This window comes from Balaenoptera acutorostrata, chromosome 16 (genome assembly GCF_949987535.1).
Source record: "Balaenoptera acutorostrata chromosome 16, mBalAcu1.1, whole genome shotgun sequence".
NCBI classification, from domain to species: Eukaryota; Metazoa; Chordata; class Mammalia; order Artiodactyla; family Balaenopteridae; genus Balaenoptera; species Balaenoptera acutorostrata.
In genome coordinates this window covers 7,725,948-7,749,891 of record NC_080079.1, presented here as the reverse complement: position 1 = coordinate 7,749,891, position 23,944 = coordinate 7,725,948, and the positions used below count along the sequence as shown (strand labels likewise).

General features: G+C 62.2%; 2 protein-coding genes across 6 annotated transcripts in view; one reads left to right on the top strand and one right to left on the bottom strand.

The window, feature by feature from the left end:
- Positions 1 to 10,831, top strand: part of LHPP (phospholysine phosphohistidine inorganic pyrophosphate phosphatase) — a 139,488-nt gene extending 128,657 nt beyond the window's left edge. For 2 of the 4 annotated variants that reach the window (XM_057531506.1, XM_057531501.1), the window contains one exon: positions 7,436 to 10,831. In XM_057531506.1, the coding sequence (XP_057387489.1) occupies positions 7,436 to 7,444 (9 nt within the window). In that variant the 3' untranslated portion in view covers positions 7,445 to 10,831. The remainder of the gene's footprint in view (positions 1 to 7,435) is intronic. The other 2 variants (XR_009005728.1, XR_009005729.1) reach the window with 2 other exon arrangements.
- FAM53B (family with sequence similarity 53 member B) overlaps positions 4,879 to 23,944 on the bottom strand; it is a 122,894-nt gene continuing 103,828 nt past the window's right edge. The window contains exon 5 of one of the 2 annotated variants that reach the window (XM_057531499.1): positions 4,879 to 5,498. In XM_057531499.1, coding sequence (XP_057387482.1) covers positions 5,313 to 5,498 — 186 coding nt within the window. In that variant the 3' untranslated portion in view covers positions 4,879 to 5,312. Of the gene's footprint in view, positions 5,499 to 12,207; positions 16,418 to 23,944 lie in introns of those variants that run through there. The other variant, XM_057531498.1, reaches the window with a different exon arrangement.

Sequence of the window (23,944 nt, the reverse complement as noted above, 5' to 3'; positions counted from 1 at the left end):
CAGGAGGGGCACCGGGTTGCAGGGTCCCCAGATGGGGCTCGGGGGCTCCAGGCTGGCCTGTCCCAGGTGTTGGGCCGAGTCTGGGCCCAGGCACGTGGTCTGAGGGTGGGGGGTGGGAGCCGAGGGTCTGGTGGATGGGGCTGGGGGACACAGGCCTGAGGCCTGAGCAGGTTTCCGAGTGAGGACAGAGATCTGAGGCTAGAGCTGATGACCGGTCCAGGCAGGACGGCACAGGGCCTGGGTCCTTGTCTCCGGGCTGGCCTCCCTGCAAGCAGGGATGGGTCAGAGCCCCCTTGTGCAGCAGGGCTCGGCGGACCTCAGCAGAATGGGGTGTGGGCTCCTCGGGGAGCAGCTCCTGCGTAGGTTTCTGCGTCAGCAGCAGGAACAGCGGTTCCCGGAGGCGCCCGGGGTGTCTGCCCAGGCCCGGGCCTGCCCCGCCCGCCCTGCTCCGCCTCTGAGATCTGTGGCAGTGAGCACCTTCCTGGCCACCCCACTGCGAGGTGGCACCTGCCAGCAGCCAGCTCAGGCCAGGGATCGCTGGCTGCCCCGCTGGGTCCCAGCAAGCTGCCGTCTTGACGGTGAGCGTCCTGGGCCAGCAGGTGGACGGCAGGAAGCCCCGTGCCACAGGTCTCATGTTTGGGCCACAGCTGGTGGCAGGTATCCCATAATCAGCCTTCAGAAAAGCGTGGATGAGGGCGGGAGGCGGCAGATCCCAGGCACCCTCCCCCGGGCGTTTGCCGGAGGCCATGCTCTGGCCTGTACCGTCAGAAACAAGCACTCGGGCCCTGGCTCTGGGACTCCTGGGGCTCAGATGGAAAGACGCCCTCGGCCCAGCCTCGTCACCTCCGGCCCCATGTGAATCCAAGCCCTCTGTCCTTTTTCTCCAACTTCGTCAGCACAGCCTGGAGTTGGCGTCAGTCTCGGTGGCGTCACCCTCCGAGAGCCAGGGCCCGGTTCCCTGAATCCACGTGGTCAGCCTGCCCCAGTGCCCGGCCCTCAGCCACCAGGGGTGCGGCCGGCCCTTGGATAACAGTCGGGACAAGGACGCATGCCCCTCCCTGTGCGGGCAGTGCCGTGGCCTCCGGTCTCAGGAGCCTCTGCCCGGCCCTGCCCTGGGGCAGACCAGGTGGGGAGCTGGTGGTGGGCGGCACTGTCTCCTCAAGAACTTCACGGGGAGAGGCTGCACCTGTGTCCCCTCGGTCGGCGGAGCCAGGTGGGCATGGAGACGGTCCTTGCTGGGCGTCCAGCTGCCATTTTCCTTGGGCTGGTACAAAGATCGTCCCTGTGAGGCCGTCCAGGCCGACACAGATTGGCCTTGTTCTCTGCCTCTGTCATTCCCTCCTTCCCCCGGCTCAAGGGGCGTGAGGGGGCGGAATAACTAATGACAGGCGGCGCCCTGCTGGGTGGGGGCCTTTGTTCATTTACTGGTCCGCAGACACTTCCTGGGTGCCTGTGTGGGCCAGGCCTGTGTGGGCAGCCACTGGTGCAGGAAGCCTGGCCCCTCCCTCTAGGCAGCCCAGGTCAGCTGGTGCCCAGCCAGAATGGTACGAGGGTTTGGCGGGGGCGGGCAAGTTCTGGGTGCTCAGAAAAGAGAGCAGCTCGCCAGGGAGCATAGAGTTGGAGATGGGAACAAGTGGGTGAGGCTTTGAAGGATGAATAGGAGTTTGCAGGTGGAGCAGGACCTAGTGGTCATGCTATTCCAGGACGTAGCATGGACAGAGGTGTGGGAGAGCGTGGAATGTCTGAAGAGCAGTGGGCCCTGGACACTGGGTGACTGGGAGGACACCCAGTTAGGACGGACTTGTCTGCTCCGCTGAGGAGCTGGGCTGTGACATGGGTGATACAGAGCCACAGCAGAGTTTACACGGGGAGCGGTGGGAGCTGTTGACGAGAGGGGGAGGATCCGCACACGTCCCCAGGCTCAGACTCAGCCAGAGACCCCTGGACACCGCCCACACAAGGAGCCCAGGAGAGCAGAGGCACCTGCTGCCCCTCAGCCATCCCAGCACCCAGGGGACCTGCCTCTGCCTCCAACTTTGGGGAGGGACCTGAGGGCGGTGCTCAAATGGATGGCGGGGGCAGGGATCCAGCCTCATGCCCCTTTTTCCAGAAGCTTCCCTGACCCCCGCACATCCCCCCGTAAATTCCCTCAGACCCCGCACCTTTTTCTTCCCTTCCCAGCCCTGGTCACGACTGTGGGTGTGGGTCTGGACAGTGAGCCCTGGGAGGGCCGAGGGCGGAGGGCAGGAGGCCGACCCTGGCATCGGCTCGAGGGCCGGCACGTGCAGGCGAGGTGCCAGGTGCTTCATTCTCAGAGCGACCCTGAGAGCCAGGCCATATGCCCACCTTACAGATGGGGAAAATGAGGCTCAGGGAAGTGAAGAGACAGCTGGTTGGGGACAGAGCAGGGAGCCCACCCTGTGTGGGCCTGGGGCAGGGGAGGCGCAGCCGTGACCCCCATGGGGGGCCCGACCGAGCCTCGGCTGAGCCTGTGGGTGCAGGGAGAGGGGGCTTCTCCTAAGTCCCAGTGGGGCGGAGGGGTGATCAGGGCACAGCCCGCTCTCTGCCCGGGAGACTCTGGTGTCTGCTCCCCACCTTTATGTGCTCTCTTTCTCCTCCTTTCTGTTTCTCTTTCTCGCTTCCTTCCCTCCATCCCTCTCTCTGCTCCTCTCCCTCCGTGTGTCTCTCTGCCCCCTGCTCTCTCCCACCTTCTTTCCTCTGCTGCTCTGTTTGCTCCCCGCTCTCTGCCTGTCTGACCCTCTCTCTTCCCTCCCTCCCTCCATCTCTCTTCCTGAGTGTGTGTGTCTCTCTGTGTCCTCTGTCTGCCTGTCTGTCTCTTCCCCACTCCCGTCTCAGCCCTCCCGGCCCAGCTGTGCCCGCCTCTCCCCTTCCTTCCCCACGCGTGCAGCCCTGTCCTGGCAGGGCCTGCCCAAAGCCAGGGGGGTCTCTTGGCCCCTTTGTCCATTACCCTGTGTTTCCGTTCCCACTGCCAAAGGGCATGTCTTTGCTGGGTTTCTTGGTTCAGCTTCTGTAGTGTGACATCTTTGAGGCCCCGTGGGTTGCAGGTCACTGGCCAGCGTGCAGTGGAGGGCTCTCCTGCCCAGTTAGGCCATGCATAGCTGCCTCGGGGGCTTCGAGGGGGGCAGGCCCAGGATGAGTGCCCTCCGTGTACCCCGGCTCCCTGAGAGCCACAGCCCACAGCAGTGTCACGTAATTAAGACATAAAAGTCCACGATTTCCTCTGTGTGTTGGCAAACAGTGGCCGGCTGCTAATGCAATCCTTTCTTTTAATGGATTCTTGAATTTAAATGATATGTAATTAAACGTAATTAGCCACGTACCCGTTCAGCTCGGTACCGTATGCTGAGTGGGGCCGCCTTGAATCTCATTATGAAGCATCTTCTTTTATGGGCGGATTTCTTCTTCCCTCTTGGGGTGGAGTTCGTTTGACTGGACAGTAAACCTGGCCCCAAGGGCCAGTGAAGGTCCGAGGAGGACAGTCCTGGGCCAGCCGCCCAGGGGATGACGGGGATGACGAAATCGGGGTGGGGGTGGGGTTTGCTGGGAGAAGTTCCGGTTCTTTGAGCAGCCACTGGCCTCACTGTCGAGGAGAGAAGAGTCAGGAATCTGATGGGAACTGGTGGGAGGGGGCACAGAGCGGGGACAAGGGTGTCAGCGCCTGGGCAGGTGCAGCCTGAAGATGTCCCCCTCCCCTGACAACCCCCTGCTGAGCGGTGGCTGGGGCACCGCCCCGTCGGGGAGCCGGGCCTCGGGGCTGCCCTCCAGCCCCAGGGGCAGCTGAGGGAGACCCATAAGGGCGCACCCCGGGCCGTGCAGGGCTGCAGCCTCACGCACACAGGCCAGCACGAGGCAAGACCAGGGGCCAGGGGGCCAGGGCGCTGGTACCGCCATTGGGACGTCCCCTAGGGTCCCGGCCTCCCTGCCCCTCCTGCTGGCAATGCCTGTGGTTACACACGCCCACCCCACCCACCAAACTCACGGTCTTCCCTGCGCCTCGGATGCTGATGTGTATCCGTGTGTCCCATCTGTCTGTCCCCCCAGCAGCCTGTGTGCCCAGGGCAGGGCCCAAGGCCGAGTCCTGGCCAGTCTCCCTGCCCAGCACACAGTGCCCTCCCGACGGCTGGCTGCGTCCTCACGGGTCGTGATCACCGTGCTGAATGCCCGCACGAGGCCTGCGGGGCCCCTCCAGCCTCGCGTGTCTCCCGCGCTTCTCCCGGGGTTACCTTCATCTAGAGACAGGGACGCCGCGGCATGGAGGTGTGCGTGCTCTCCCAGGGTCACCAGGTGGGTGAGGGGTGGAGCCTGTTATGCTCAGGGCACAGATGAGCAAACTGAGGCAGAGATGGTTTGCCAGGGGTGGGTTTACTGCCCGTTCCGGTGCTCCGTCTCCATTTCTCAGAGGGCGCCTCCTGCCCACCTGCCAGCCCAGCTCGCTGTGCCCTGGGCCGGGCCGGCCCCTCTCAGGTGGAGCCGCCCAGAGAAGTATCCCCTCCCCTGCCTGCTTCGGAAGGACCTGAGGGAGGGGGCACCCCTCAGTCTGTACAGGGGAGGGCTTGTCTGCACACCAGGAAGGCCTGGGTTCCCAAGGAGGAGGACCCTCCCGCAGGAAGGGCTGTCCACAGAGCCCCTGGGCGGCCGGGAGGCCGTGAGCGCCCACCCCTGGGAGGACCGAAAGGAAGGGGCCCACGGAGGGTGGACGGCCGGGACCAGGGCTCCCCAGGCCTTTGCTGCAGAGGCCCAGGGGGCAGCTGGCTGAGGCTCGCAGGCGGCCTGTGGTCTCTGTTGCACATTTTCTTCTTTTTACAAAGTTTTAAAAATATGAAAACCATTCTTAGCTCAAGGGTTGTACAAAAACAGGCTGCCAGATGAATTTGACCCGTAGGCCGTAGAGAATAGCCACAGTGATGGGAAATAGACACCTTGTATATGTGAGATTATATGCGACCTTTTTAATTAAATTTTCGAGGTATAACATATACCTCAAGAGTATGTTACATATGCATGTTTATGTGCATACAAAGTGCACTGAAAATGAAGAATGTGATGCATTTTCCTCCATGTGCCACCCCTGTAATCACCACCCAGGGCAAGATCTAGAACACTGCCAGCACCCCCATCCCGTTCCCCCAGGAAGGAACCATCTTCTGGCCTCTGCACGGGAGGCTGGTTGTACCCATTCCCGAACCTGATAACAAGCAGGTCGTCTGGTCTGGGTTCTTCGCGCCTGGTCCTTCTGCCCGTCGTGATGTCTGTGGGGGGCGGTGGAGGGACACTGCAGCGTGGCAGGTGACTCACTGCGGGTGGTGGTGTCCTGTGCTGTTCTGACGCGTGCACGTGCCACCCTCTGTCTCCCTGTTCTCCCGCTGATGGACATTTGTGCGGTTTCTGCCTTTTTGCTCTTGCGACTGAAGCTGCTTGGAACATTCTAGTACATGTCTTTGGTGAACATGTCGATGCGCTTTTGCTGTGTTGCACACCTAGGAGTGGAATTGTGTGTCACCAGTAGGTACCCACACGGTTTTCCAGGGTGTGTGCCACATACAGCCTCCCGCTGTTAACGAGTGAGTGTTTCAGCACTGCTGCAGAATAACGTGGATCTTAGATTCCCACGTGCACTAGGTTGTCTGGATCTGGCAAGAACGAAATAACGATCCCTTAAAATACGTCCACTGCCACGAGAGAGTTGCGGATCCTGTGGGTGGCGGTGAGGGTCCCTGTGCACTCGTCCCCTTGTCTTGTCCCCAGGGCTCGTGTTTGGGGCCTCACGCCTCGGGGGAGTCACGTACCCTCCGCGGCACCTGTCTGTGAGTGTGTCGATCCCTGAGCCGCAGGGTGGCCACACTCGAGAAGACCAGAGGAGCGATGCCCGCCGGCCCTGGCATCTGTAGGTGGCCTCTGCGTGGAGGGGGCGCTGCCCACTGGGACCTTCCTGGAGGGGGTGGGAGCGTCCAGTGGCCGTGCATGCCCTCGGAGGCTCTGGCACCCAGAGTACCGCTGGGAATCAGAGGAACCGGGTCCGATGCCGGCTCTGCCCCCGCTGTGGCATCCCCCCATTTCCTCACCTGTCAGAGGGGGGCACCTGCCTCCTCCCCGAGGATGGAAGGAGAACATGATGTGAGACGCAGGAGGGCCGTGCCTGGGGACTACAGCAGGAAGGGGGACCGGGCAGAGTGAAAGGTGGGCCCTCCTCGGTCATAAGGGGTATCCGCACTTCCCTCCCCCTACACCCCTGCCCAGGTCCCAGGCCTCAGCAGCCCCTGGGGAGGGGGCCTCTAGGCTCCTGGGCTGAAAGCTCTTTAAAAGAAAAGGTGCCGTTGCCCAGGACAGCATTTTAGGGTCACGTGCTTCATAGATGCCAAACCCTTCAAAGGGGCAACTTGACTTTAACGATGGTGTCAGAGCCAACTTCAACCACTTCCTTCCAGGCCAGGGTAGGAGCTTCCGAGGTGGAGGCCCGGTGCTGGGAGGCCTGGTGCTGGCGCCTTGTGCTTTCCCAGGGCACTTGGGTCAGACCTTGGGGTAATCGGAGTGGCCCCTACCCCCGCCGAGCTCCAGCCTGCAAGCAGTGGGACGGCCCTTCCTGTCGCCAGGACCCCACGCTCCGGTTCACAGCCCTCCAGGCTGCCCCCGGCCCCCGGGATGAGGTCCCAGTTCCTCCCGAAACTGTCAAGACTCTGGGGGACGTTCCCTGGAGCCCACCCCGAGCCCCTCCCCCTCCATGTGTCCACCTGGAGCCCTGCTCTGCTTCAGGACTCAGCCCGCAGCCCCCCGCCATGGAGCACCCCCACGGGGTCTCCTTGGTGCTGCACGGACCCCACAGGCATCCACGCGCATTGTGTGGTCTCGCTCCCCTGGTCCTCAGCATCCAGTGGGACCTCAGGGAATACAGCAGGGGATGGATGAAGGCTTTGGGAGGTTCTAGCCCCCCAAATCTCAGCCGGAGAGCAGCTTTGCCGGGAGCCTTCCTCTGGTGGGTGGGAGCAACCTCTGAGGGCGCTGAGCTGATGGCACATGAGCCCCCTGGGGTTTGGGCAGGAAACTCAGAGGACTGAACTCAGGGCCCTACTCGCAGAGGCGTGATGCTTCTGCTGGCAGCACGGACGGAGCAGGGGCCGGTGGTCACCGCCACGGGGCTCCGAGCAAGCTTCCAACGGGAGGGGCACAGGGGGGAGTCTAGGTGGACAGACAGTCAGGAGGGAGGTGTGCGTGCTCTGGAGTTGCGGTGGCCGGGCCTGGGGCGTGGGGAGGACAGGGACAGCCGTTGGCCAAGACCAGCCTGCCTGATGGGGCACAGAAGGGCCTGCAAGTCTCCCGAGGGCAAGGCCAGGCCTGTGCTAGATGCTGGGAGGCAGTGGCTTCGGAGGGGTCACCTTGGGCTTACAGATCCACTAACCTACGGTCCTGCCCTCTGCAGGCCCAGTGACGAGCACCACCCGGAAGTAAAGGCTGATGGGTATGTGGACAACCTTGCGGAGGCTGTGGACCTGCTGCTGCAGCACGCGGACAAGTGACAGGCCTTCTGGGAGGGCCCTAGCCTCCTGCCACCCTCCCCTGTGCCCAGACCATCCGAGGCACTGCCCTCTGCCCTCTGCCCTGGACGGGCAAGCGAGAGGGTGCCGGCCAGGCGGTTCTGGGCTGCCCTGCCCCTGAGCCACCAGCCCCTCCTCTGTCTCCCTCTGCCGACCCCCCTTCCCTCCTCCTCTCCGGTCACATCTCCCAGCCTCCTGGGCGAAGTTTGATCCCCCCCTGCTGGCCCATCCCCTGCCTGTGCTTCCCTAGTGAAGCCAAGAGGTGCGGCACATCTGTTGAATCCCCAAACCCATTCTCTCTCCAGTTGGCCAGTCCTTTCAATGCGCTACCGAATCGGACTCAGGCGTTTGCCCACTGCCTCTTATCAAACTGCACTTGAGTTTTAGGGAGGCGCCTGGAGAAAGCGGGGACCCCCGAGCATAGTCCTTGCAGCCAGAGCCGAGCCAGCCTCCCCGGGACTGCCCAGCGGCCCCTGCCCTCACCTGGTGTCAGAGGGACCGCTCAGCGCTCCCCACGAACCCCCCAAACAATGCAGCCCGCCTTTCCTATCCCAAGTCACCTCTGGAGCCCAAATGGAGCGGCTCCCAGGGGCACTTTAAAGACTGCCGTCCTTCAGAGCGAGAATTGTAACCTCTGGAATCCGGGTGGCAGGTGGAGGGTAGCTTCTGGAGCCTTAACTCGATAGACTTCAATGTGTCACATCCAGGAAACTAACGGTTAAATCAACTCTGCCCTGACCTGCGGCGACTCTGGCTCTGACTGCACGGGGCGGGCGGCGGGGAGGAGGCACCGTCCTTGATCCTGCCCTGGACTTGAGCCCCTGCACATCAGGGGGCCAGGGCCCAGAGACACCTCGTCTGCCTCAAACCCTTTGTTTAATGGAGGGGGAAACTGAGGCCCCACGGGACCAGGTGGACGGGGCAAGTGTGGGCCTTCCCTCACGCAGCGGCCCGAGGTGGCGGGCGGTGAGCCGCGGCCTTCCCAGATTCACTCACAGCCCGAGTTTCAGGTTTCAGCCTCAATCAGCAGAACAGATAACTTGAATGCTCTGTTTCTCCCCAAATCCATCCAGAACCCACTGACAAATCTTGGGAGACTCCTCATGAAAAGAAGTCGTGAGTCTTCCGCAACAGGATTTCCACTAAACGAAGGCAGATGATGATAAAACGCTTGGCCCTGAACCTGAGTCCCCAGCACGGGAGCCCAGGGCCGGCGGGGGCCTGTGCGGTCCCCAGGCCTTGCCCGCCAGGCCGGCCGCCGTTAAATCAGGATTAGGAAGAAATGGTGGTGGCCGAGTCTTTCCATCAAGATGAGAGGCCACCGGCCAGGCTCGTGTCATTGGCTTGCGAGAGAGGAGGGGCATTTGGCCTGTTAGCTGGAAAATATGCAGATGGACTGCTCCTGGATGGAGTCCCCTAATCCCAGCTCGTCAGGTGACCAGCGCGGCGCGGGCAGCAGGCACCGGGGCTCGGGAGGCGACTGTGCGCGGACGGGCCTGCAGCCTTGTGTTGGGTTTGTTCCCTCTTTTCTTTCTTTCCTTTTTCGTGGGCTGCCCTTGCCTGCTGTCCTCGGCAGGGGCTTGTAGGCAGGGCAGTGTGGTTCTGGAGGAAGGAGGCCGGGGGTCCCGCTCTCCATGGACAAGCGGATCCTCCCCTTGCGAGCTGCTGCCCGGGAGTGAGGACGGAGAGGGACTCAGAGGGGCAGCAGGCGCAGACCCCTGCTTTGGGCGGAGAACACGCTGCCCCCCCCCCGAGCTGTGGGTTCTGTGGACACTGTCATCTCCCCATTTTACAGATAAGGAAACTGAGGTGCGGAGAAACTGACTTGCCTACAGGCTGACGGCTGGCAAGGGCTGAGCCGAGGCTCAAATCAAGGTCTGACCCTGCATCCCATGCCCTTTCTAGTCCCTGCCACGATCCCTCCACAGGGGATGACCTGCGGTGGCCCCGGTAGCTGTGACTTTCCAGGCGAGGAGCGCCCTGGCATCCTCCCAGTGGAGATGAAATGTGCCTCGGGATTGAGGTCCAGCCCTACTCTGGGGGTGCCATGTACCCCCGAGCCTCAGCTATCTCATCCTTCCCTGAGCCCTGCCGGGGACCAGGCCCGGCCAGGCCAGGGTGCCCCGTCGCCCCACTGGGGATGCTGACCCCTGTCCTGCTGCCGCGCCGGGGGCTGCCCAGAAGTGAGGATGACCTACCTCACCCCTGGGTCCTTCCCGCCGCCGGGCCCTGGCCTGATGCCCACCCTCCTTCCCCACCCCCAAGCAGGACAGTTCTCAGGCCAGAGATAGACGGAGCCACGGGCCACAGGTAGGGCTGGAGTTCAGGGCTGGCAGTGGCCTGAGAACCTGTCTGTGGTCAGGAGACGCGCCCCAGATCTGCCACAGGCCCAGCAGACACTCCAGGCTCCGGGGGCACCCAGCAGAGCTGCTGGAAGGGGTAGGGGCGGGTGGGGCGGAGAAGAGGGCAGGACGGGGGCACAAGGGCCTCACCTACCCCCAGATCTCCCAACTCAAGCGTCCACACGGTACCAGCCCTGCGTGAAAACCCGATTCAAACTGGGTTAATCCAGCAAGAGTTTATCATCTACGAGGCTTCCAAGTCCAGGCCTGGCTGGATCCGGGTCCCAAGAAAGTCCCAGGCTGACCCTGGGGCAGGGCAATGGCGGCTCCAGCCAAACACGCACGGGAGAGGAGAGGGCCGTGGCACCAGGAGGACATCCACACCATCCTCTCGCTGCCCTGCCGGGAGCTGGGAGCCAGGCTGAGGGGTCCGAGTCCTCGCCGGCAGGTGTGTGCCCACCATGGGGCCCAGACAGCTGCGGCGCTTCTCTCCTCCTCAGATCAGGTGAACGAGGTCCCTGCAAAGGCCTGGCCTACCCACTGGGCCACGCCTGCCCCTCTCGGGGAAGCGGGCGGGCAGCGGCAGGAAGAAGGGGCACAGGGGTGGGGACGCTGGGAGGGACACGCGTGGGTGCCTGCTGGGTGCTCACGGTGCCACCTCCCACCCAGCGTGAGTATCCACTAGGTCCCGCTTTCCCGCTCAGAACTGTCCCGCTTTAGATGATAAACATACTGGACACTTTGTATCATCTCATTTTTTCTTAAGTTTTGATTTTTTTAAAAAAATAAGATTATAAAAGCAATATGTTTTACTATAGGAACGTTAACAGAAAAGTTTACGAAGGAACCACACAAGTCACTCAGAGCCTGACCACTGTTAATATCTGGATGCATTTCCTTTCACCCCTCTTTCCAGGTGGAGATAAATGTTTTAACACAGTCTGGATTGTACTGTCTGTCTAGTGTGGTACTGGGGGGGTTTTGGTGTTGATTCTCTCATTTAAGCCCCGAGAGCGTTACAAGCTCTGTCTGCATATGAGGAGGCTGCCTGGAGCCAGCGTATGTCCTGGTGGCCCACAGACGGCGCCCGTGTCAGCTGCAGGCGGTCCACAGCGGGGCCAGGTCCAGAGACCTGCAGCCGGACCCAACGGCAGGGCGTTTGAGCTGCTGCCCAGTGAGCCCCAGGGCCTGTGCCCGAGACGGTGTCCTCCCCCTGCCACAGGGGAGGCACCACTGGGTGAGCTGAGCCGGGGAGATTCTGCTCCATCCGGGCCATGCCCCGACAGCAGGGCCAGCGCCAGACCCAGATCCAGACCCGAGCACAGCCAGGGTTGTCACCTGAGGGGGGCAGGTAAGGAGCTATCAGGGCTGTAGGTCCATCCGGGGCCACTCTGTGGAAGCCTCCCCTGCCAGTCACGGGGGACGTGAGGCTGGGTCCTGGGGCCCCTGGGCTTCGGGGCTGCAAAGCTGCTCCTCTCACCCCCAGCCTCAGCCATAGCAGCCTTGCTTCACCTGCTTCGTGAACTTTTTGTTTGAGTGAGGAACGGCTGCTAAAGAGAAAACAAGAACAGTCTGGACGGTGTGCTCTTGTGTCTCGTTCCCAGAGGGTGCATGCCCTCAGGACCTAATAGATCTCCAGGCAAAACCTCTGCGGTCAGATGATGTGGGCCAACCTTGGGTTATAGAAATGACAGAAGCCTCCCTAAGCCCGTCCTCGAGGCTGCAAACATCCTGGTCTCCTGAGCTTGGTTAGCGAGGGGTCCCTGACTTGGGGGCCAGGCACAGGGACCGTGTGCCCTGGAGCCCACTCTGAGCTGAGCTGTGAGCGCTGGCGACCCCTCGGCGCGAGCAGCACAGATCCGAGCCGTGCTGCCCTCCGAGGAGCGTGGGGTCCCAGTGTGCGCCCCCTCCCTGGCTACCCTGGTGGGCGGGGGGCCCCGCAGGCCCACAGGGCTCCAGGCCAGGCGCCCTGCAGCAGTGCACCCTGGAGCAACTGCTGCGTGGCCTTGCCTGGCAGGCATCTCCACCCGGAGCACACAGGTACTAACTGCCACGGTGCTGGGCACCCCGGGATCACAGCCGTGGCAGTGGCCAGCACCCCCGTCGTGGTCGCTCACAGCCTCCTGCACCTGAGCCTCTCGACAGCTTTGAGATGTCCACTCGCCCCGCTTTACAGACCTGACCCTGAGGCTCGGAGGGGACAGAAGGGCCCAGGCTCTGCCCGTGCCAGTCCAGAGCGAAGGGTCCCAAAGGCAGAGGGGGGACCCTCCGATCTGCCACACCCAACAGAAAGCACACAGCCGGCTCCCAGCAGCTGGGTATTGAACCAGGAAGCTTTATTTACACAGTAAAAGTAACAAGCAAATTCCTGAGAGACTAGAGCGGCTCTAGTGCAAGACAGTCGCGGCCCGTGCGGAGGACAGGCTGCGGTGGGTGGAGGTGGGGACAGACCCAGCGCCTCTGCACCCAGCGCTTCACCCCGGGCAGGGGCCTGGCCCAACACTGCCCGTCCTGGCCGCCACACTTCCTGAGGCTCCCCAGTGCCCACGAGGTACAGCTGGGAAAGCGCACACGGCCCCAGAGACCGCCGACTCGCCGTCCCCGCGCCCCGGGACATCGCCCCCCCCCGCACTGAAACACAATTTCTTTGCCAAAGAGACTATGCTAGAAGGTCAGACTATCCTACCTAGGCTACAAGATCTCCGCTGCGGTCTGGGATTTTTTTTCTCTTTTTTTTTTTTAATCTTTTTCTCTTCTTTTCTCTTTCAAGAGGAATGGTTTTCTCTGGCACCAATGGGAGGGGTCTGGCCAACTGTGTGGCCGTGGCAAGACGTGGCACAACTGCCTACACGGAGGCACCGCCCTGGCCGGGCTGCCGCCCCAGCACCCGGAGCAGGGGGGGGACCGCTCGCGCCCCAGGCCGCAGGGCCTGAAGCGGTCATCGTTTGGGTGACCGGCCCCGAGGCCAGAGCACACGCAACTTGAGCCCGCGGCGGGGCATCCAAGGCTTGCGCTGAGGCCCCCGGCAGTGCCAGCCGGAGCGCGGAAACGCACACGCCAACCCTGCCTGGAGACCCATTTGGATGTTGGGTTTGTTTTTTTTCTAAGGTGGACTTTTCCTTTATTTAAATTTTCTTTCCGCGTACAAATTCACAAGACTTTCCTGCTACAAAAATTTTGCTGAAAAGTAAGGCTTTCTGAGAATGAAAATTCGTATGCATGATCAGAACAAGCTCTCCTGTGGCCTGGATGTCGTGTCTGCCTGTGGGCCCTGCGCTGGACCCCGGCCTCCACTGTGAGTAAGGCAAGAGGGTTTGCGGTAATGTAAACGGCGAGGCTGTGGCCCTGGCCCCCGGCCTGGCCCGGCCCTCACAGGCAGCAGCCCGTTAGTCCAGCGGCTCTAGCAGGCGCTCCCTCTGGAGTGAGCAGGGACGCCCCGCGACAGGAAGCCCCTCTCCCCATCCACGACCCCGTTCTTGTCCTTAAGGGCCCCCGGGGCCGCGGATGGCCTGGCACTGCCCTCCCTCCCGGCTCTCACCTTCCTCAGAGGCAGGAGTTCATGGGCTGCAAGAGGCAGGGCCCCAGCAGAAGTGAGGCTCGCGGGGAGCCCACCAGGCCACCTGCTGCCCCCCCGAGGCAGCCCCCTGGGGTGAGAGGCAACCTCCCTCCAAGACCAAATTCCCGGTGCCAGAGGCGCAGAGCACAGATGGGCCTCTGGCAGCGTGGCAGCACCTTCTAGATGAGGTCTGCTCTCTTCAATTAAGACCGACATGAAGCCACCGAAGGCCATCTCTTTCTCTGAGAGGGGTCACTGGCCATCCTCTCCCCTCCCTGCTGCTGTCGTGGGCTTTGGCGAGGAGCTTCGGTTGGGGCAGGAACAGCCAAGAGAGGCCTGAGGCGGCTGGAGAGGGCCAAACCCTGCCTTGGGCTAGGATCCCTTCTGCCTTTTGTGTTGACAGGACCAGCCTGCGGGGTGGTGGGGACGATGGGGCCACTGCTTGCCCTTCCCTGCCACCAGGCCTGGGAAGGGGGGAGGTGACCGGCAGGGTCCAAGGGCGTCCCCTGCGCCACAGGCCTGTGACACCCACCCACCGCCAGGTGCCTTCCCTCCCGGCCCCGAGGAAAGGCCCATCCTGGCTGAGTCTCGCCCCTCTCGGTGGGTGAGGGAGGCGGGATCCTGCTTGTCCTGCCCCAGGAAGGACTGCTGTCCTGCATGCGCCCTCTATGGCCACTCTTGGTGCGGGCCAGGTGTCAACACCCCCCACCCCAGGCTTCCTGAGGCCGTGAGGCGCCAGCACGTACTCTGTGAATTCATACGTTGGTCGCTGGACGCCACCGAACAGCTGCCCCAGCCTCCTCTGGATCAGCTCTGAGACGATGAGCCTCCAGGCGGAGATCAGGTGAGACGTCCTTCCCCACCCAGGGCCGCCGGCTGCCTGGTCCGACTCCCCTGGCTCCCCAGGGGAACGTGCCTTTGGAGGGACCTGCCCAGCGCCCGCACACCCGTTACGCTCTACAACCTGAGGCTTTCAACACAATCTTGGGGGGCCACGGAGTTGGGGTTTTCTGCAAGCATCGTATGGCTGATTTTTAAGAAAAGCCAAGTATACATGAGAACTGGAGCCCCCTCGCTTTTGATGTAAAAAAGTAAAGGTTTAAGTAAAGTTTCCCAAATACTGTCTCTCTCCTCAGCGGAAAGAAAGCGAGAGCCACTTGTACTCGACCTGCGCGGCGAGGCATCCGCCGTGAACAGAAGTGCAGGAGCAAAGTGACTCCGAGAGAGCCTCTGTCGCGGCAGCGAGCTCCAGGGAACGCGCAGGTATGTTCAGCCTCACGGGAAAAAGGGCCACTCGCTCACAAGCCGGCCCAACTGCTATCGTCTGAGGAAGGCGCCAAGCTGCTAAAAGCCAGATTTCAAGGCAGCAGAGCCCAGGTGGCACGTGTGCACGCGGGGCTGGAGAGGAGCTGTCCAGGAGGGAGACGTCGGGGGGCGGAGGACCCGGAGCCGGGGAGGGTGCGCGCGCGTCTCGCTCTGTGCCTGCGGCGGGGAGAGGCACTCGCCGCCCTCTGCTCCCCGGCCCACCCGACCCACCGACAACGAGCCTGCGCGTGAAGGCGGCGGGGCCCCAGAGCAGCCAGCAGACGCCCTCCGTCCCGAAACGAGCGCGGGGCCTGGGGCTGTGTGCCTGCACAGAAGTCCTGCTTCCTGAGGACGTTTTCAAGAGGTCGCCCTTTTATGGTGACATCGCTCCACTCACCTGACACTCCGTGACAGGTTGGTCACGGAGAATGGCTGCCAGCTGCCGACCCTGCCAGAGCAGCCCCCAGAGCGGCAGGGAGCCCGGGGCCAGGCCGTCCACGCCACAGGAGGGGCTCGTGGCTCTGCCTTTTCGGCCAACAGAGCCACCAAATGTCTACCCAACTAGACGGCCTCTAACGAGCGCCCCGAGTTGTTCCCTGGACCCTGAGAGTCCAGATGTGGAGGCCGCCCGGCAGCCCAGGGCCGCTGTCCCCCGCACTTGGCATTAAGGCTAAACGGTTCTGGTGTCACCACGGAAGGAAGCCTCTCCCAACCCCGCCCAGGCCCCAAGCGGGAGACCTGGGAGAGAAGGCACGGAATACGACTGAGGGAGGGAGGGCGCTGTGGGCCGACTCCCCCCCACTGAACCTGAGCAGGAGGCCGAGAAGGGCCGTGACCCCAGCGGAGGGACCCGAGCCCAGGCGGAAACCCGGGCCGGCGGTCAGCGCGTAGAGCGGGCCGGCCCTGCCGCAGCGCCACGGGACTGCCCAGCGGGGACGGCTGGGACGCTTGCGCCGACGTCCCACGGGAAAGAGGGGGAAGGCGACCGAAACCAAGAAGCTTCTCTCCCGGCCGTGGCAGCTCCACGGAGCGTGGGTGCGGTGCTGGTGAAAGGCTGAGACCCTGCACCACGGGCCCGGCCAGGCGGCTGGTGCTGGGCCAGGACCCCGCGGGCGGGACGGCGTCTGGGGAGGTGGTGGGCTCGCTCCTGGGCCCCGAGGCCTTCCAGGAAGCGCTGATCAGGCCCAGGAGCGGGGCTCCCCCGGGGGGCCCGCCCAGCGCCCGGCGGGAGCGGGGGGCGGGAGGCCCGTGGATTCTAGCACACCCCCTGCCCTGCCCGCCCCGCCGCCGACCGGGGCCCCTCAGTTGTTCTCTATCTGCTCAATGTCCAGCTCGCCGTCCAGGGAGCAGGGGCTATTGCGGACGGCCCCGCGGTCCCGCCAGGCCGTGCCCGGCTCCCCACGCCCGCCGCAGCCCTCGCCTAAGGCACAGCCACCCGCCTCCTCGCAGCACGGCTCCTCCTGGCAGGCGGGGTGGTCGTCCAGGGACGGGGGCAGAGGCTCGGGGATCGGGGTCCCGGCGGGGGTCCTGCCCCCCGTGCCGGAGGCCGAGAGCAAGGCGGTCCAGGACCTGGTGCTGCTGATGTGGAGGGCGAAGGGGCTGTGAGGGCCGCGGTCCTCCGTCCCTGCGCTCAGGCAGCTGAGGCTGCTGAAGGTCTGACAGTTCTGTGGGGGAGACAGACACACACGTCACTCAGGGTCACGTTCCTGGAACCCAAGGACCGCACGCCCCAGCCAGCCAGACCCAGGCCCCGGGGGCTATCTGCTGGTGGGCCCGCCGGGCAGCAGAAGACCACCCAAGTCCCGGCCTCCTCCCCGACCTGGGCAAGGACAAGGATACCGTATGAAGAAATACCCCTGGCCAGTGAACACCATGTTAATAAAGAAAATGCAAGGTGCAGTTATTCATCTGCAAATTGGCAAAGAGGACCAGCTTGCTAACACCCAGTTCTGGGGGTACTGGCATGCCCAGAGCCCTTCACACACAACCTTTCTGAAAACGGATCTGAACCCTTCATCAGGCAATTTCACTTCTAGAATTTTTATCTGAAGAAAACAATCCGGACGCATGCAGAAATTCAGTGACATGAACGTTCCTCGTCACGCTGTTAAATTGAAAAGAAGAAAGTGACCCAGATTCCCTGCGATAAGGGTTCCATAAAGCATGTCTTTTCAGACAAGGGAAGCCTCTTTAGCCATTAGAAGAACACGGCAGGAGTGGATTTACTGACGCAAACGGAAACACCGCCAGGCCGCACTGCTGCACAAAGGGGGCACGGTGCCCATGCCACCCTCTCGCCGTGATAGGAGGGGACATGGGCCAGGGGGGTTGGGTTGACGTCCACATGGTGCACATCACAGCCACCCAGGGGGCCGGTTTCCACCTGAGCCCTGGGCTCCTGTGCCCTCAACAGGCACTCAGGTGACGGATGCTGCAGCCCTGCTGGGGAGGGGGCCAGGCTCACAGCTGGGGGCCGCGGAGAGACCCCTCAGCCTCCCTAGGCCCCGGCTGCCTCATCTGTAAGAGGCGAGTGATGGTCCCTGCCTGTCCCACAGGACCTTTGAGCCCCCCATGAGAGAATGTGGCTGCCAAGGGCTCTGCACCCGCCAGGCTCTGCCTCTGCAAGGGGCCAGCCTGGAGGAGGCAGCCTAGGGCCTGCCCGTGGCAGGCAGAGCTTGAACACGGCCCAAGGGTGCTTGGGGCCACCCACTCACAAGAAGGGGCAGGCCCGGCACTGCACACAGATGGGTTCAGCTACACACCTGCTCTCACGGCTGAGCACAGAATCAGGACGGAGAGCTGTATGGACGAGGGTGCCCACGGCCCAGCCCCAGGGGTCCCCAACAGGACCAGCAGCAGTGCTGTGCCTTCTCGGGACGAGACAGGAGAGACGTGTGTCGAAGGCAGCAGGAGGGAATCCGGGCTTTGGCTTCCTCCCTGTACACGCTGGGGACTCGGGGGCGCGGGGAGCACCGCACGTCTGCCAATGCCAAGGTCACAGGCCTGTCCCGAGGGCCGCGGTCCTTTCACAGGCGGCAGTGTCTGTATGTCACTTTGAAATAAAGGTGACCACCGGCTGTCACAGCGGGCCAGCTGCTGCAACAGGCTTGGCAGATGGAAAATGAAAGGCGCTCTCTCTGGAGGAAAGTGGCCGGGCCTGCCGTGCACGCGCTCACCGTCCCCACCGGCGCCACGGCGGAAACCGCTCTGATGGGTTTGCTCGTCTTGGAATCCTTTGATTAACTGAGAAAGGGAGGCTGGGGTACTGGCGGGGTGGGGGCTCTGGGATTGAGGAAAGAAGGGCTGGGCCACCAATCAGACCTGAGATGCCGGCCCAGGTCGTGGTGGGAGCCAGACTGGGGACCCTCGCGGTGCCCCTCCTGGGCCACGTGGGGCTCGCTGAGGCCCCCGTCCGCACAGGGCACGTTCCCTCTGCTGCCACAGCAGAGGGCCGGAGGCAGCGCCTCGTGCAAAACGGCCCCCAAGATCCTCCGTGTCCTCAGGTCAGAACACAAACCTAATGCCGTGTGTGGGCAGAGGCCCCAGATGCCTGCGACGGGAGGGTCCCTGAGGCCCCTTCTGCCTCCCAGTCACTCTCCTGGCTGGCCTAGACCTGAGCCAGCCGAAAGGAGAACTGGGTAGGGAGACAAGAAAGAGGGAGGATGGCTCAGCCCGGGCCTATAGAAGCAGCGGTGTGTAAGGAATTTCCGCGAATGGCAGTGTGACCCCTGTTACAAATAATAGCGCCCAGCGTAAACCCGACGTGCCGTGAATGGGTCACAGGTGATGCCGAGACCTTGATGCCCTCAGCCCTACGAACATGTGTTAACTAAGGTGCAGGCGGGTGCCTGACTTCATGGCAAACGTGACAGTGCGTGTCTGGGCGCTAATCATGTTAAACAGCAGCCAGGCCAGCAGCAGGGTGCTGGGGACCCCAGTTTGCGGGAACCTTCCAGAGATGCAGCTTTTGCCTCCAGTGTGCCCTGGCGAGGGCTGAGGTCAGAGAGACTGTTACAGTCCTGGGTTCCGCCACACACAGGCCTGATGGCTTCAGACAAGACCTTCCAACCTCTGGGCCTTGGCCCACCTGACAAATAAGGGCTGGGCCAAGGGCACCCGGGCGACCCCCGTTCTGAATGTCTGGAATAACTGGGTCCTTTATGCTTTGCAGCAGGGCAAGAAGCTGCAAGGTTTGGTTGGTGAATGTTGTCACAAGCAAACGCCAGGATGCCACTGAACCCCACCCTCTGACAGTCCTCAAAGGCACCTGCTCCTTGGCTACAAAGCCAGTGTCACGTTGAAAACGTTGTTGACTCAAAACTCAGCTGTTTCAGCCACAGTGAAAACCTGCTGAATGTCCCAGCCGGTGGCACGCCCCACCTGCCGGGGAGGAATGCGACCTGCACAATGGGGCCGTGTGCGTCCTGCCCAGCCTCCATCCCAGGAGGGCCCATCCTGTGTTGGCATCCAGGGCGCGGCCCTGCGGGCAGGGTCCCGCCCAGCCTCTCCTGGCGGCTCGCGCTCCCCAAAGCCCAGGTCCCACGCAAGAATGCTGCACAGGCCTGTTGGAGGCCTGGAGGCCTGTGTGCCCTCAGAAATGTCTGAGGAAAGCTGCAAAGCTCCGAACAAGTTCAAAGCACTGTGTGAACACATCTTTCCAGGGTGAAATGGTTGCTTTGGGATAGACAGTCCCCCCTACGCCAAACTCTGTTCTCTTGAGACCCGGCCTTGGCCCAGGGATGGGCCGCCTACTTGGGCACGGGCCTGCCCAGGTAACAAAGCTCAGAGAGGACCATCCATGTGGCCTCAGGCTAGTGGCTGGAGACACTGCTCAGCACCCCAGTCCTAGAGTCTGGAGCGACTTTGGAATGGAGCCCCTGGGAGTCAAGTTGCTTCCATCAGAACTGCCAGGCCTCAGGTACAGGCAGCAGTGTCTCAGCCCACCCACCCAGCCTCCCCAAGTCAGGAGCAACGGCCCCTTCTCTGCACAGCCCTTCTGTGCAGATATCTGCCCCCATCCCCTCCTTCTGGGTGGCAGGCCCCTGGCCAGGCCCTGGGGACTGAGACAAAGTCTTCTTCTGGGCTCAGCCCCGCTGGAACTCTGTGCAGCCCTCATTGCAGACAGAGGCCCACCAGATCCGGGTAGTGAGAGCACCCCGAGGGCCAGGCCCGGCTCCCGTCCACACCCACCGTCCACACCCAGCCCCAAACGCCCACACTGTGAAGAGGCCGAGGAGGACGCAGCCCCTCGCCAGCTGAGGGCACCTCTGCCTTGAGCTGCAATCTGAAAACCAAATCCCCCCTCGGGAACCTCACATTAACTTAACGGACTCGCCCCGTCCTTCTGTGCACGCCGGCCCCCACCCACCCTGCCGAGCCTTGGGCCATGAGCTCCGTCCCCTCCCCAAGTGCCAGCCTGGGGCAGGCAGCCCGGGGCCAAGGGCAAGGCAGACTGTGGGGCGCCACGGCTGAGAGCAGGCAGCGGCAGCCCCCTTTCTCCTGGTCGTCTTGCCCTAAGGAGGACAGGCTGTTTTCCTCACTCCCGTCTCCCTGGGCCCCATCCTGCCCTTGAACCGGGAAGGCCTCGGGAGCGTGGCGCACGTGGCCCAGGGGAGGAGCACGGGATGCAGGGTCTGGGGTCGGAGGAACTCGCCCAAGACTGGCTCCTCCACTGACAAGAGTCGCCTCATTTGGGAAATGAACAGTCGTCACTGGCCTGGCTGCCTCCCTGGGCCATTGCAAGGGTCCCACGAGAAAATGGATGCGAAGCGGGGCTGCTGGGGCCCCACCCATGGAAGCCCGTTCCCCAGCACCTGGCACAGCTCCCCTGCCCCTTCCTCCCGGGACAGCCCACAGCCAGTGACTGGCCGATATGGGTTCTGGAGCTGACCCGGGCCTGGGGGGTCAAATCCCAGGCGCTCTTCACACTGCTGGGCCCCCCTGAGTGAGGCTGAGGGCTCCTTCCCCGGCCTGTCTGCTTCCCTCACTTCCTACAGGTTTCTCCCAAGGGCCTCCTAATCTCTGGGACCAGATTCCCGGCTGAAGCTCTGCTTCCACGGAGCCGACCTAAGACGGGAGGTGACAGCACTCTGAATCAACTGCTCATCGGTACTGCTGTTCCTTCCGGAACAGGAACGCCAGGTGCTTGCTGCTCAGAGGCTGACCGTCAGACCCCGTCAGGAGTCCACCTGTCAGGACCAGCCTGCCTTGCGTTTACTGGGGATCAGTGGTTGCTGGGACCTCTCCTTGCTCAGCCCGGGGCCTCATCGTCGTGCCCACGTGAAACTTCTTCTCAGCATCGTGCTGGGACAGAACACGTCTCCCCAAGGCACACGTGTGCTTCCCCTTCTCAGACAAGAAGTGTGACAGAGTCCCCCAGCTTCCCTCTTCCAGCACCATCCTTTGAGGCTGGCTCATTTGCTTTTCCTCTTTCTAATGCTATCTCCCTCTTTGTAATCCAATTCATGGATCTCTCTGTTACTGATTTTTAGGGAACCACCTCAAATCCCTCTAAAAAGAGGGGCATAAACAAGCCCAACCAGCCAGGCAGAACGAGCAGACCGGGTCCTCGCCTGGCCCAGGCTTCTGGAGCCTTGCAGCCACTCTGCTGCAAGCTGCTGGGCTAGGGCCCTGGCTAAGCGGAGGCATTTCCTCCCCCAAGCAGACACTTTCATGAGAGCAGAATTCTCCAAGTATCAAGAAAACACCAGGCCATGAGAGTGGCTAGCGGCCTGGAAATTTTCTAAGTCTCATTTGTGCTGGAAGCTGGCACAGAGACAGCCAGGGCGGTGAGGCATGCGGTTTCCTGGGGTGGCGGTTTTGTTTTGTTTTGTTTTTTAAACTATCTCAGAAAAGAGAAAACGGCACCGGCTTATTTGGGGCCTATCTTTAATCCATCTTTGGTAAATCGGAATTTCCCATGAAGGCTGGACTGTCTCTCATAGGAAGCCCCAGAGCCCAGGGGGTCAGGTGGTGGGCTGCCCCAGCTCAGAGCTGCGGGTCTGGTGTCGGGTGTCAGGCAGGTGCTGGAGGTGGCCGAGGGTAGTGGGCGCAGCTGGCCCCTCGCTCCAGGCATCCTAGCACCGTGCTCAGGCCCCAGCCCCGCTCCACTTCCTGCTCACTCAGGTCTGTGTCGGGCCCAGCCCATCTCTGTGACATGCTTATTACCTTTGGACCCCACAAGAGGCAGCCCTTTAGAGCCTGGACTGCTTCCCTACCTCAGGAAGAAAGGCAACGCCGGCCATAGAACCCAGATAGGGAAGCTGGGTCGCCGAGGCCTGAAAGCAGAAAATGAAGCTGCCTGAAGGGAGGAGCCTCTGGGGCCCAGGGAGCACCTCGGAGTTGGCACTGGACACTTGAGGTTCTTCCCAGATCACAGGTTCTAGAATCAAACAGCCAGGGGAGGGCAGGACATATCTGGGGGGGCTGGAAGGATGGCCCTGGCAGTTACTAGGAAGTCCCTGCCTTCCTGGGCCTTTTTCCTCAGCTCACACTGCTGCAGAGGCCACAAATGTTTCCTGAGCACCCGTCACCTGGTGGGCTCCTCCTCATCCGCTAGAACCCTGCAGGAGCGTCATCCCCTGCAGAAGCCAGCCTGAGCCCAGGTGTCCCCTGCTGGTCCCCTGCGGCCCTGACCCCGCACCCCACCGCCTGGCTCAGGGGCCGGCTCACAGGAGGTGCTAGTACAGCCCGGTGGGATAAGAAGGAAGGACCCACTGGGTTGGCCCCGGGGGCTCGACTTTGTGTATCCGCACAGCCCTAAGGTCCCGGGACGCTGTGGGCACGTCCTCTGAATGGTGGCCAACCCCGTGGTCCGGAGCCCCTCTCTGCTCAGGCCACATTGTGGCAAACGCTGTTTCTGCACCAGGCCCCAGGCGGCAGATGGCCCGCCTGGACGCAGAAGGCGCGGAAGCCAATGGCAAGGGGCCTCCCGGCAAGCTCACAATTAGAAAACAAACATTTTCTTTCTGCGGTGTGCATTCTGGCCAGCACACACTCAGGACAGGACTTGTGAAACCGCCTCGCTCTCAGCTTGGCGTGGAGGGAATTCTTTGCCTGACAAAAGTCGAGGGACCTTTCCAAAGCACACAGGGCGCTGGCGGGAGGACCAAGGCTAACGCACTGCCAGGATGCATGGGGACCCTGGGGGTGGCTTCTGCACCAGGACTGGGGGCACTGAAGGTGGGTCCAAGGCCCCAGAGGGGACGGCGGGCCCTGGGTTTTGTTCAGCTGCCTGGAGCTGGGTGCTCCAAGGGCCAGGTCAAGGCACAGGGAGACAGGACTGCAGAGCATTGGGACCCTCTCAACCCAGCCCTCCATTCTCTGTTCGTATATTGGCTTCCAGAGAAAGGGGATGCTTTTTGGAAAAACGGGCAAATCGCCAATCAGTCTAACAGCCTTATCTGCAGATAGGGAGACGGAGACCGAGGGAAGGGAAGAGACTTGCCCCAAATCCCACAGCTGGTTGATATGCAACCAGTGCCCTTGACTTCCGCGTCGAGCTCAGGAGAACATTCGATCCTCAGGCAGGATGGCGGCCTAGAAGAGGCTGGACAAGCCTGGGCTGGAACCCTGGCCCTCTGGGGGCCCTGGGAAGTCCTGAAACTTCTCAGCCTCAGTTTCTCATTTGTACAATGAGGCTAATATGAGCCCCAAACGAAGTCACAGAATTGTCTGGAGGGTTAATTGCATTGAGACCACGTAGGAGGCCAAGGAGGCGCTTGGCAAACCGGAGCTCCCTCCTCCCCGCTGCGCCCACCCCGCCGTGCTCAGGCTAAGGTGGGGGGCCCGTGGCTCTCCGTGGATAGCACTGCACGGCCAAGGGGTCAGGGGCTCGGCTTTGGGAACAGAATCTATACTCTAGATGGTCAAACCCACTGTCCTTTTTAACCAAAACCTGCTTTCAAAGGAGCCAGAAGACATGCCAGCAACACAAAAGGTGAAATCTCTAGGAATAAAAATACAAGAGATAGAGAAAAGAGATAGGAAGACAACCTTATAGAACACAAACGTGGGCTTGAACAAATAGACATCCTGTCTGTGGACGGGAAGACTCGACCTCAGACAGGTGTGAATTCTCCCCAAGTTAATTCAGAAGTCTAACCCAATCCCGATCTGCAACAGCTCCAGCAGCCCACCCCCCATCACAAGACAAGCTGATTCTCCAGTTTTCACTGGGAAAATAAACAGGT